At 53.4% G+C, this 12316-nt stretch overlaps 1 protein-coding gene across 3 annotated transcripts in view; it reads left to right on the top strand.

Moving 5' to 3' along the window:
• ASXL2 (ASXL transcriptional regulator 2) overlaps positions 1 to 12316 on the top strand; it is a 61625-nt gene that overhangs the window by 14312 nt on the left and 34997 nt on the right. For all 3 annotated transcript variants that reach the window (XR_007630742.1, XR_007630743.1, XM_050330848.1), the window contains exons 2-3: positions 3264 to 3346; positions 12065 to 12173. Coding sequence is in view for 1 of the 3 variants with exons in the window: in XM_050330848.1 (XP_050186805.1) it covers positions 3264 to 3346; positions 12065 to 12173 (192 nt within the window). In the remaining 2 variants the exon portion in view is untranslated. The remainder of the gene's footprint in view (positions 1 to 3263; positions 3347 to 12064; positions 12174 to 12316) is intronic.

Raw genomic sequence — 12316 nt, 5'->3', positions numbered from 1 at the left:
GTGTGTTGTGGTGCAGCCCCTGGGAATTGCTGGCACTCTGGGGATCTCCTCAGGGATCTGCTGTGGAGCTCTGGCTGCTCCTCCCTGGGTTGGGGAGCCAGGAGGGCTGTTGATTTAGTTTGAAGTATTTCCAAAACGGGGGTGAAAGCTTTGATGTAGGGATGAGATTGTTGTGGGGTTGGGGTTATCAGTGCTGCAAAACACACACCAAACTACTCCCAAAGCAGCCAGTCCTGGCAGTCGAGGTTAGAGGGTGGTTGGTTTGGGTGTAACTTTTAATCCTCTCCTATTTATATGATGTTAACCTTGTCCTTCAGGGAGGTGCTGGAAGTGCAGCTGTCTCTGTTGGGAATTCCTGAGCCCTTCCATTTTACTCTGGACATTGGGAATGCCGGCAGGCAGGGTGGCCAGAGCAGGAGGATTCCTCTGGCTTGTGCTGCCAGAGCTCGTCCTGGAACCTGGAAGCAGAGTATGGACTTGGAGCTGAGTTCAGCAAAACCATAATATAAAATAAAATAAAAGAGATGAACCAGAGGATTGCTGAGGTTGAAAAAGCCCTTTAAGGCCATTGAGCCCAGCCAAGGTGTAAAATTAGGAAATATCTTTTCTTCTTATGATCCTTGGAACTGGAAAACAGGATTGGAATGAGATGATCTTTAAGGTCCCTTCCAACCCAAACCCAATCCATGATTCATGTTTTTTGTCAACAAAGAGCCCAGTAGACCATTTCACCCCCTAAGGAGGTGTGATTTGAGCATCAGTGACCCCATCCCCAATATTTGGCTTCCCCTGCCTTGAGCTGACACCTCTCAGCATTCCCATCTCTGCTCAGGGAATGAAGGGTTCCAGTACCCAGGGCTGGCACCTGCTGGTTTGTTCTCTGGCTCCTCTTGGCCCAGCACAGCACAAAGGGACTTCATAAACCCTCACTCTTAATTCTCAAATGCCTCTCAAGCCCAGTCCTCTGGCAGACAGTAGATTTTATTTATTTACACACAGTAACTAAAAATGGCTCCAGTGAAAGATGTGATACAGGATTACAGGGCAGAAGGGAGAGGAGGAGGTACTTCAGTGTATCTGTGTTTTTAAGAGCCTCTCTAATCCTCGTTCCTGGTTCTTCTGGCTCAGCCTGTGTGGCAGCAGGGAGCTGTTGGTGCAGCTGGAGGTGTGAACTGCTTTGTTTAGCTAAGGAGGCCGAGAGTTAATACTCAGTAAGTTTCTTGAAGAGCACGAGATGACTCTTATCAGGAGGGTGCGAATTAATCTCGGCCCTGGGGAGCCACGCGGGCCGTTTGATGGGTTTCCCCTGTGCTGGTGGTTGCTCAACACAAGAAAACTTTGATCCTGAGTTGGCAAAGCCACGGTGGCACTTGAGGACATGGGTTAGTGGTGTCCTTGGCAGCGCTGGGGGATGGCTGGACTCGACGATCTTAAGGCTGACTTCCAATCCAAATAATTCCATGATTCTAGGAATGTGTCCTGTGGAGCAGAGAAACCCAGGAGAGCTGGTTGATCTTGCAGAGTGACCCTCTCAGGGCGGCCCAGCAGCATCTGCAGGAGCCAGGCAGGGGTGGCAGGAGGCCAAACTGAGTCCTGCTGAGCTCAGCTCCGGGAGCAAGGCCTGGGGACAGGTTACCTGGGGACAGGTTACCTGGGACAGGTGCATGGCAGCACCCTGGGGGCAGGCAGGGATATCATGGGAAAAGCTGTCCTTGCTCCCTGTGCTCACTGATGAGGTTCCCTGGTCCAACTGGGCGTTAATTTGCACCGTGGTGGTGAAAAGTTAATGAACTGAGGTGTTGCTGCTCGGGGTGTGAGCGAGATGGGGCTTGTCAGGAGAGCACAGTGCCCAGGAAGGAAGGAAATGCCCAGTTGGGTTTGTGTGTGCCCTCAGGCAGCTCGGGAATGCACTCACAGCACCGCCTCATTTCTCCTCTGCTTTTGCTGCCTGCAGTGAAGAGGTGACACTGCAGATGGAAATGGAGATAAACTTCATTTCTTGCCCTCACCAGGCTTCAGGCTCATGGTGCAGAACAAGCTTTCAGCTGTAGCTCCTGGGCTAGTGGAAGGTGTCCCTGCCCAGGGCAGGGGATGGAGCTGGATGATCTCTAAGGTCCCTTCCCACCCAATCTGTTTTATGGTTGTCTGTTGCTCTGAAAGTCAGGCTTTAACATCCCTTACCAAGAGATTTACCAGGATGGGGCCCTCAGCTGGAGCTTCCAGAGCTGCAGATGCAGCAAAACGTGGGGGTTTTGTTCTCTGAGCAGGCAGATGCTGCAGCCCGAGCAGAGTCCTTTCCAAGGGAGCACGATCTGCAGCCTTGGGGATAACGGGGTGTTATCCCATCCCTGGGGGGATGGGGAGGAGGTGCAGGGGTTCAGGACAAGCCCTGGGTCCTGCACAACCGCTGAGCAGAGGAATTGAAAGTGTTCATTTCCTTCTGCAGAGTCACTCGCTGGGTTTGCAGGGCGGGCACTTGTGGTTTGTGTCTGGTGGAAGCCCTAAGTCAGGGCTGGGGGTTGATGGGCTCAGGGCTCGGGTCAAAAGCTGATGACTAAGAAGGAAACGAGGCATTTCCTGCCCATCCCCCAGCACAAATAACTGCTTAAAATATCCAAATGACGTGTGGTAACTGGCATCTTCCTTCAGAAGCCTCAAACATCTCTCTGGCCACTCTTTCAATTCTACTTTTGCCTCTCAGTGCCCTTGGAAGGAGGAGAGCGATGCTGAGGGGCTGGGATTGTGTTTGGCAGTTTACAGAGGAGCCATTTCCATGGACCCTATTTATGGACTTTTAAGGCTGACCTGTGTGCAGAGAGTTCCAAACAGCCCCAACAGTGCCAAACCCCCCATTCCCTTCAGCTCCTTTAGTCCTTTCAGCCAAACTGAGTAATAGTTCCGGCTCGTGGATTTGGGGTTTTTGGGGAGTGTTGGATCTGAGGTACCTCGAAGTTCCTGGAGCATTCCAGGGTGGGCAGCTGATGGTTAGGGGGCTCCCCTGTGCTGTGGAGCCTTTAATTCTCCACAAAGTGCTGCCTCACATCCCAAATAAAAGCTGGGAATTGCCCTGAGGTCCTTGAGCGGGTCCCTGGAGCCCCCCTGCTCCCTGTGTCCCTCAGGTGGTGGTCATGAGGTGGGAGAGGGGCAGTAGTCCTTCCTTTGGAGAAGTCCAAACCAGCAGCTGTGGTTTTTGGTGCAGCTGAATATTAAAAGTCAAAATGCTCATGAGTAACTTCCTCTCTCACTCTGCTTTCGCTCGCCAGGTCCTGGAGAAACATCCCAACACACCTATGAGCCATAAAGAGATCCTTCAAGTTATCCAGAAAGAAGGGCTTAAGGAAATCAGGTGAGTGGAGTACCTGGAGTAAAAGCCATTGCTTCCAGCTCAGTGTGGTTTGCTGTTAACCCCCATCTCCTCAGGATTTTGGGGACTGAAATGGTGCAGATTTGGTGTCTGGGTCCCATTTGCAAACAAGCCCTCAAGTCAGCAGTGCTTTTCTCCAGGGGAGCTGGAGGAGGGTCATTCCTGATTCCCAGGAGTGCAGGACTCCAGGCTGCAGCTCTTTTATAGGATAACCCAGACCTGATCAGGTGCTTCAGGCACTGGGGTAAACACAGCAGGTTTTTATGTGTTTTTTTGAACAAGAAGTGAATTGGCAGTTCAGCTGAAGCTTTGAAATGACCCAAACCAAACTCAGAGCCACCCAGGAAGTATCGAAGCAGCCTCAGCTCAAGATCCTGGTGTGGAAAACTTCATGGCTGGTGCTGTTTCCCCTGGAATGACCTGGAGGGGTGTGTGGTTCTGCCCTGGGGACCTTCCTGCTCCCACAGGGTCAGGCTCTCTGGGCAGGGTGCTGGGCACAGGAGGGTTCCAGCTCCGTGGTTCCCGTGGTTTGGGCTCAGGGCAGCTCCTGAACTGCTGTGGGCTCAGCTGAATTCCAGAGTCAACTGTCCTTATAAAGTACAACTGGATTCCAGAACAACTGTCCTTATAAAGCACAAAGTGTTTCTCCTGTTTCCTAAGAGCAAAGGAAAAGAGAGGGGGGATAAAGAGAATTGGCCATGCCTGTTCTTCTATTTTGGAATTAAACAGCCATCCCAAATGTGCCTCAATCATGTCTGCCACTGCACTTGGCCAGTTAGACCCAGCAATCCACCTGCTTTGCAGGAAGCACTCAAGGGCCCAGTGCAGGTATTAAATTGGTGTAATAAAGCTTTATTTATGTTGAAACCTAAAAGATTGTCCCGTTTTAAGCAAATACGTTGCAGTGAGGGCCAGTGCTTGTGGCTGGGCTGGGGTTCTGGTGAGTCATAGCCCATGACAAGATGGGCTTGACACAAATCAACATTTCTTAAAGGAAAACTGTTAAGAGAAGGAGGAGAAGCTGTCAGGGGAGCAGGGGGAGTTCTGCAGGTTGTGGAGGTTCTGGCAGAGCCTCTGGCAGCAGGTGACAGCAGTGCCCTGCCCTGGCTCCTCAGCTGGGTGCAGGGTGTGTGAGTCAGGTGTTTTTAGAGGTTTTTGTGTTGTTTCTCAGTGCAATTTGCTTTTAATAAGCCAAATTGCAGTTTTCTTGACAGCAAAGTACTTCCACAAAGCACCTGGTCCTTAAACTCTGCCAGCTCCTGACTGCAGGGGGTGTTTGTTGGGCTTTACTCACCATCCATGGCCTCAAATCCTGAGTTGCATCAAACTCTTTAAAATCACTCATTTCTAGAGTGAAAACAATTGCAGAAGTGACAGGTGACCTTCCCCCAGATGTGCTGGGGTGAGGCAGAGGGAATGGGAGCCCAGGTGGTGTCATTGTCCCGTTTGCAGTGCAGCCAGTCCATCTGCCCTCGGTGATCCCCGGGATGTGCTTGGGCAGCAGCTGCTCCTGGAGAAGCTCGAGGGAACAGGGGGGAGAGTTTAGAGGACTCAGAGCACTGGTACTGGTGTAGAGGGTTTGGAATTGCAGGGAAGAAGGTGAGTGTGATAAAAACCAACAGCAATTGGGGGAGCAGAGGTTTCTGCTACGTGCAGGGCAGTTTGGCTGATTTTTGGATGAGATTTTTTTTTTTTTTTTTTAGCAGAACAGAAACCCAGGGTGACACTGGCTGGTTACCTCACCTGTATTTAGGGTTTTGTCCTGGTGCTCCAGCAGTTTTAGTGGTGACATTTTTAAAGGTCAGCCCAGGGCCAGCACTCTGAGGAGCCAGTCGTGGAGCTCAGACGAGCCTTTTGCCTGACTTGTCATGCTGATTGTCTTGGCTTGCCTGTTGGCCAGGCTGCCCCAATCCTCTGAGGTGCCATCCCACCTGCAGGCAGTGCTTGCAGGCTGCACAAGTGGCATCCATGTGGCCAAGCAGGGCAGCGTGCCCAGAGCAGTGGGCAGTGAGTCAGCAACAGGGAGTCACCTTTGTTTGAGGAGGAGTAGCTTTTGAAATCCACATTTTTTAATCTGTCATTGGATTTCCTTGGATCTCCTTGGGTGTGTTAAAATCAGTGAATATCTCATCAAAATTAGCATTTTGAAAGATCTCTCTGCTGGCTTTTTCTCTTGATAGCCAGGAATGTTTGGTCTTCCTTGGATTTTATGGGAACACTGCACGGCACCATCCTGTGAGCCCCTGGCCAAACACAGGGACCCAAATGCTAGTCAAGAAGGAAATCCATCCAACCCCATCTCTGCAATGAGAACAGACCTGGTGCTCTGGCCAGCTCTACTGCAAATATTCTTGGAATTCCTAACATAAAACAGAACTCTTAAACCACTTTTTGGGGAAAAAAGGCACAGAAGGCTTATTTCCCATTTCACTGCTGTGTTTGGGCTGGAGAGAGAATCAGAGAATCCCAGGCTGGTTTGGGTGGGAAGGGACCTTAAAGCCCATCCAGTGCCACCCCCTGCCATGGGCAGGGACACCTCCCACCAGCCCAGGTTGCTCCAAGCCCCGTCCAACCTGGCCTTGGGACACTTCCAGGGATCCAGGAACAGCCACAGCTTCTCTGGGAAGGCTGTCCCAGTGTGGACTGGAGCCAGACCCCACCCCAGGGAGGTTCCCAGTGCTGGACTGAGAGGCCTTGGATGCCAAGGGATATCTGGGGGAATAATTTCTTCACCATAAGGGTGATGAAAAGGAGGGAGGATTGTGGGGCCTCCACTTCTGGGGCTGTTTAGGGCTGGACTGGACAAAGCCCCGAGATCTGTGATGCAGTTGCTCCTGGAGGTTGCCCTGGGGGTCTCCAGAGGTTCCTGCCAGTCTGGATGACCCCAAATGCTGGGGCAGGGTGGCCTTTGGGCCTCAGGGACATGGTGTTGTCTGAGGGCTCTGTGATGTCTTTAAGGAAATCTCTCTGGAAAGCCTCTGGTGTAAAGTACAGGTCAGAGCTGTGTTTGGGTAAATGCCTGTCAGGGGGAGTCCCAGGGACGGTTCCAGGTTAATGTTTAACGGGGTCACTGGGTGTGTGGGTGTCACCTCTGGGCACTCCTGACTGTCCCCCTGTTCGGGGTTTTCTGCTCTGAGCCAGGCAGGGGCTTCTACCAGGACATTTCCTCAAGTGAGGAAAAGCTGGAGATGGCACTTCTGCCCCTCGAACACTCTCCTGGCACCCCCAGCTCCAGGCCACGGTGGGTTTTGGTTCTGGATCATGAACCTGTGTGTGTAGTTGGTGTCTGTGCTCCATGGGGAGCCTGCTTTGTTCCCTGTGGAGCACACAGGGAGCACCTGAAGTGTGGGCAGGACACTGGGGGGGATCCTGGCCCTCTGCCCCACTCAGCCCCCTGCAGAGCTGCCCCAGCCCTGGGGAACAGCAGCACAAGGACGTGGAGCTGCTGGAGACAGCCCAGAGGAGGCCACGGAGATGCTGCCAGGGCTGGAGCCCCTCTGCTCTGGAGCCAGGCTGGGAGAGCTGGGGGGGCTCACCTGGAGAAGGGAAGGATCCAGGGAGACCTTGGAGCCCCTTCCAGAGCCTGGAGGGGCTCCAGGAGAGCTGGAGAGGGACTGGGGACAAGGAGCATTGATGAGCGCTGCAGGAGTCTGAGGGCTTGGCTCTCTCCTGGCAAACCCTGGAGCTGAGGCCTCAGGAACCCTCAGTTCAGGGTTTCTCTTCAGTATGAGCTGGCTCGTTGTTCTGCAGCACAAACACAGAGGGGGAACCCAAAACCACTGGAACTCTGTGCCCCAAAAACCATTGGAACTCTTAACTCTGTGCCCCAAAAGCCTTAGGGGAAGGGGCTTCCCTTTTACTCCTCCTTAACAATCAGGAACTGCTGATTTCTGCACAGTCCCTGCAGGGTGTGAACAGCCCTGAGCAGGATCTGGGGACACTGAAAGGTGGAGCTGCTGCAGTGCTGGGAACCTGGAGGTGCTGCTTCCACCCTGAACCACGTCTGAGAAAGCCAGGGGGTCCTGCAAGGGGGTTATTCTGATCCAGGGCTCGGCACTTCGGAGCCCCTGATGTTCCTGCCGTTGTCATTACAGACCGTTAATTAAAGGCATAAATTAGCCCAGCTTCAGTGTGTTCCTGAGAGCTTTACAGTGTCCTCCAGGCGTTTAAGGTTTGGTTCTGGTGGATGGGGGTGGGGGGGTTGTGTGAATTAATGATGAGTCCATTGTTTTGCTCAAGTTTTTAAAGGGGTTCTTTCTCTCCTTTTTTTGGGTTGCTCTCCACCTCCAGAAGGTAAGACTCACTTCTGCTTGTCCCAGAGCTGCTCCTCCTAATGCCACCTGCCAGCCCTAATCCAGAGCCCTGCTTTGCCCCCCTTAGCCCCCGCTGGTAGCCCTGGTTGTGCCTGCTGGCCCTGCCTGCCCTCCCTGCATGCCCCTGGCATCCCTGCTCCCAGGACACAGCCTGGATGGTGCCCGGCTCCTCGCTGTGCCTCCCGCCTGGCCCTGCTGGTTTGGGGTGAGGGGGTGCTGGGGTTGCATGTGGGGGGTGTGCACCTTGTCTGGGGCCACTTGTGGGGGCGCTGCTTGTGGGGGAAAAGCCAAATTTAAGCTGAGGAACGAGCTGCTCTCCTAACTCTGCCTGTGTCTGACGGGGGAGGCTGTTGGCTCTGCCTCTGCCCTGGCACTGCCACGCTCCTGGAACCAGGGACCCCTAAACCACATGTTAATACCCTACTAAACAGAAAGCTGTTGGTGTGAGTGCCTGGTTCACGTGGAGAGTGGGGAAGAAGGGGATGCTGCAAAGGAAAAGAAGGGGAAATGCTGCCCCCTGAGCAAAGCCCGGCTCCTGGGGGAGCTTTGTCCAGCCCTTCCTGCAGTGAAGGTGGGGAGTGACTCTCACTGCTGGATCACTGGGTATGGTTTCACCAATTAGGGATTGCAGTGTGGAAGGGATGGTCCAGTGGGATTGCAGTGTGGAAGGGATGCTGGTCCAGTGGGATTGCAGTACAGGAAGGGATGTTCCAGTGGGATTGCAGAGTGGAATGGATGTTCCACCTCCTTCCTCCCCTTCCACAGGCAGCTGCTGGGAGCAGAGTCCTCACCATAACCTTCACTTACCGCTCAACCCCCTTTTTCCTGCTCAGGCTGAAGAAGCTTTTGATTTAGTGTGGGGTTTGAAGTGTCCTGTTTGAAATGTTGACCTAAATTTGGGATTTCTGGGAAGGAACACGTGGTATGTGTGTGTTGGGCTGAAATGCTGGGAAGCTTGGAGAAATCCTCAGTGGGGGAGAGCTCGGAACATCCATTTCTTATGCTGTGGCCTGGCCTCACAGCTGCCTCTTCCCACAAGAACCATCATTACCCTGGTTTGGCCCTTCCAGCAGTCAAAATAAAGTAAGGAATGTGCCTGCCCTGCCAGCACAGGGACAGTCACTTGCTGGGGATCACCTTGAGATCAGTTCTCCACCTCATTAGTGACAGTGTGCACGTGGGAAATGGTTATTTTCAGAATTGAATTCATATTTGCAAGTTCCCAAACCCCTTGTTCAGTCAGTAATGTAAGAAACGCAATTTGTGTGTCAGTCGTGGGTTTATAAATTCCTCGAGTCTGTTAAATTGGTTATTTTTGGCTGGCATTAGAAGGGAATCATTGCTAACCCCTCATTTCAGTGACTGGCAGCACCAGGTTGCTCCAAGCCCCGTCCAGCCTGGCCTTGGACACTCCCAGGGATCCAGGGGCAGCCACAGCTTCTGTGCCCAACCTGTGCCAGGGCCTGCCCACCCTCCCAGCCAGCAATTCCTTCCCAATATCCCACCTAACCCTGCTCTCTGGCAGTGGGAAGCCGTTCCTCCTCGTCCCAAGTGCTCTCCAGCTCTCCTGGAGCCTCTCTAAGCCCTGGAAGGGGCTCTGAAGTTTTCCTGGAGCCTCCTCCTCTCCAGGCTGAGCCATTTTTGGTTCCAGCTTAACCACTGGGTTGATTCCAACCTAAACCGTTTTGCCTCTGCCAGAGGAGGCTGCGAGGGGTGGATTTGTGTCTCCCCGGTTTTTCCCAAGCTCCAGTACCCTGGGAGCAGGGATAAAGCATCAGTTCTGGGGAAGTGAAGTGGCTGACAGCTTCCAACAGGCAGCAGGGAGGGAGTTTCCCAGTTCTGGGCTTTGCCGAGCTTTTCTTTGGAAAAGGAAAAGCCAGGAAGTTTCAGTGTGTGCTGGGAATGCCATGGAAACCAAGTGAGCCTGGTAGAGGCTGTCAGAGCCTCCTCTGAGTCTCCCAAACTCTGGCAGAGGGATGTTCTGGGCTTTAATTTTAATACAAGCTCCTTTTGGTGCCCAAATCCAACTGGATTTATCAGCCTGTCCTGATCCCAGCCCTCAATCCCAGGATTACTCAGCTGAGGTGGGAACCAGTGTAAACAATAGGACACAGTTATCTGGATTGTCAGTGAGCTGGCCTTGGCACTGGATGATTGCTGAAGATGATCATCCTCCTCATCACCACAGCAGTTAACACAGGTTTGCTGTCCCTGAACATGCAATTCCCAGCTGGAATAAAGCTGGGATGATGCCCTGCTGTGAGTGCAGCGATGAAAGTGCAGCTGCAGAGGCTTTTTGTCCCAGCAGCACATGCATTTGGGAGCAAACTGCCAGGGCTGGGTGTGATTTGGTGGGGTGTTTTTTCAGTTTGGAGGTTTGTATGTCTAATTTGGAGGTTCCTGTGTCCAGTTTGGAGGTTCCTGTGCCACTGGAGATCCAGATCAGTTCAGGTGGGAGCTGCTGGTGGTCCTGCAGCAGCTGCCTGGAGGGGCTGGTCAGGCTGGTTGGAGCTGGGAACCACCCTCCTGCAGCCAGAGCAGGGCTGGGAGCGAGGGACAGTCATGGAAATGGATGGTTCCCACCAGGACTGAGTGCTCACCAGGACTCGCCCAGAAAGGCAGAAAGGGTGTGAAGTGGCCACGGATCTTCTACCCAAATCCAGCCTATTTTTTTTCAAAGTTAAGTGGGATTTGTCAACTAGTTTTAACTTTAAAAAATTCAATAATAACTTGTGTGACAGGCCCAGGTAGTGTTTGATTTGTGCCAGGGATGGGCACGTAACCTTGAGAGGGGTAAGCATGAGAAAAGAGTGAATTAAAAATAAGAAGCTGTTAAACAGGGAGTGAGTTCAGGAGGAGCAGTGGAGAGGCCAGATGAGTAAAGCTTTTGTAAAGATGGGTCCTGCCAAGGCATCATTCCCTTGGGGAGCTTCCAGAGCACAGCTCTGCTGTGAAATGCTTGGCTCAGCACTGAGGCTCTGCTCTGGTGCAGTTTTTAAAAGGATGTGCTTGGTGAGGTGCAGGTCAGGCCTGTGGCAGAGCTCTCCTGCCACCCTGAGGCTTCCTGGGAATGGGAGAGATTCAGAGTGATCCCTGCTCTTCTGCAGGCTGGGAGTGTTTGGGAAAAAGGCATCAAATCCCCCGATCCCAGAATGGTTTGGGTGGGAAGGGACATTAAAGCTCATCCCATCCCAGCCCCTCCCATGGGCAGGGATGCCTCCCACTATCCCAGTTGCTCCAGCCTGGCCTGGGACACTCCCAGGGGTCCAGGGGCAGCCACAGCTTCTCTGCCCAACCTGTGCCAGGGCCTGCCCACCCTCCCAGGGAAGAAGAATTTCTGTCCTTCCCCAAAGCAATAAATGCAGTGGAACAGGATTTTACTGCAGAGCTCAGCTATGCTTTGCTGGGTCTCACCACTGGGATGGTGGATCCAGCCTGTCCTGATCCCACAGGGAATGGTGCCTTGCTCTGTGTTCCCTTTGCTGCTCCTGGGCAGAGCCTGGAGCACCAATTCCTGCCCAAATCCTTGGAGGGCTGTGCTCATCCCACCTGTATTTCCCTCTCCTCCCAGGGCTCCTTTCACCCTGTTTAAGGGGATTTTTGAAATGTTCTGGGTTTACTCCAGGCACAGCTGTGTCTCCTGCTCAGGGAGTTCTCTCCATCAGTCACAAATTCAGGCTTTAGTCAGTTTGGTGGTCCTGGTTCCTGAAGGGTTCCCTGTTTCTGTGCAGGGCCCTGCTCAGTCCTGGTGTGCTTTGGGAGCAGGGACAGCTGGCTGGGGGAGGCTGTGATCCCCCTGTCCCTGCAGTGGGAACACAGGTCACCCGTGTGGCTCCTGGGTTTGCTCCTGCCTGCAGCAGGGTGGGTTTAAAAAACCAAACAAAAAACCCCCACCAGTGAAAAGACGGATCTTGTGTCTCCACTGTCCTGCTGGGATCGGAGATCTCCGCTCTCTTCAGGGGAAATTGTGGCATTTGTTTCCATTCTTTATCCCCCAACCCTCATTTTCATGAGACGGGGGTTCTTTTTTGGAAAAAAGCCCCCCAACACAACACAACACAAAATCCCCGTGCAGCCCATTGTCAGCTCACCCCAAACCTGCCACACGAGATCCGTGGAGCACCCAGAGCCCGAAAGCTCTGGGACTGGGGTCGATGTTTGGCAAAAACAAGTCTTGGAGAGCCTGAACGTGGGGGCTTTTTTGTTTGCTTTTGGACACGTGGACCAGCATCTCTGTCGCTTGTTGTGGCAGCCCCAGCTCGTGTTCTCCTTGGGTCTGGAATCTTTGCGCCTCTGCACGTGTGTGAGGGTGGGGTGAGGGGCCCCCCCAGCAGGAGGGGAGCCCCCAAAGCCCCCCAGAGGCCATGAAGGTGGTGCTGTGTTGCAGCGGGACGTCCCCCCTGGCCTGCCTGAATGCCATGTTACACACCAACTCCCGCGGAGAAGAGGGGATCTTCTACAAGGTGCCGGGACGCATGGGAGTCTACACCCTGAAGGTGAGTGTCTGCCTGGGGGTCTCCGTGGAACGCTCAGGGGGGACTTTGGTCTGCTTAAAACTACGTTGGGTTGGGATCTCAGAGTCAGTGAGGCTGGAGAAGCCCTCCCAGCCCGTGGATCCCCCCCGTGTCCCATCCCCACC

This window comes from Myiozetetes cayanensis, unplaced genomic scaffold, assembly GCF_022539395.1.
Source record: "Myiozetetes cayanensis isolate MyiCay16 unplaced genomic scaffold, myiCay2020 scf45, whole genome shotgun sequence".
NCBI classification, from domain to species: Eukaryota; Metazoa; Chordata; class Aves; order Passeriformes; family Tyrannidae; genus Myiozetetes; species Myiozetetes cayanensis.
Note: the sequence above shows the minus strand (reverse complement) of the source record. Positions and strands in the feature narration are given on the sequence as shown.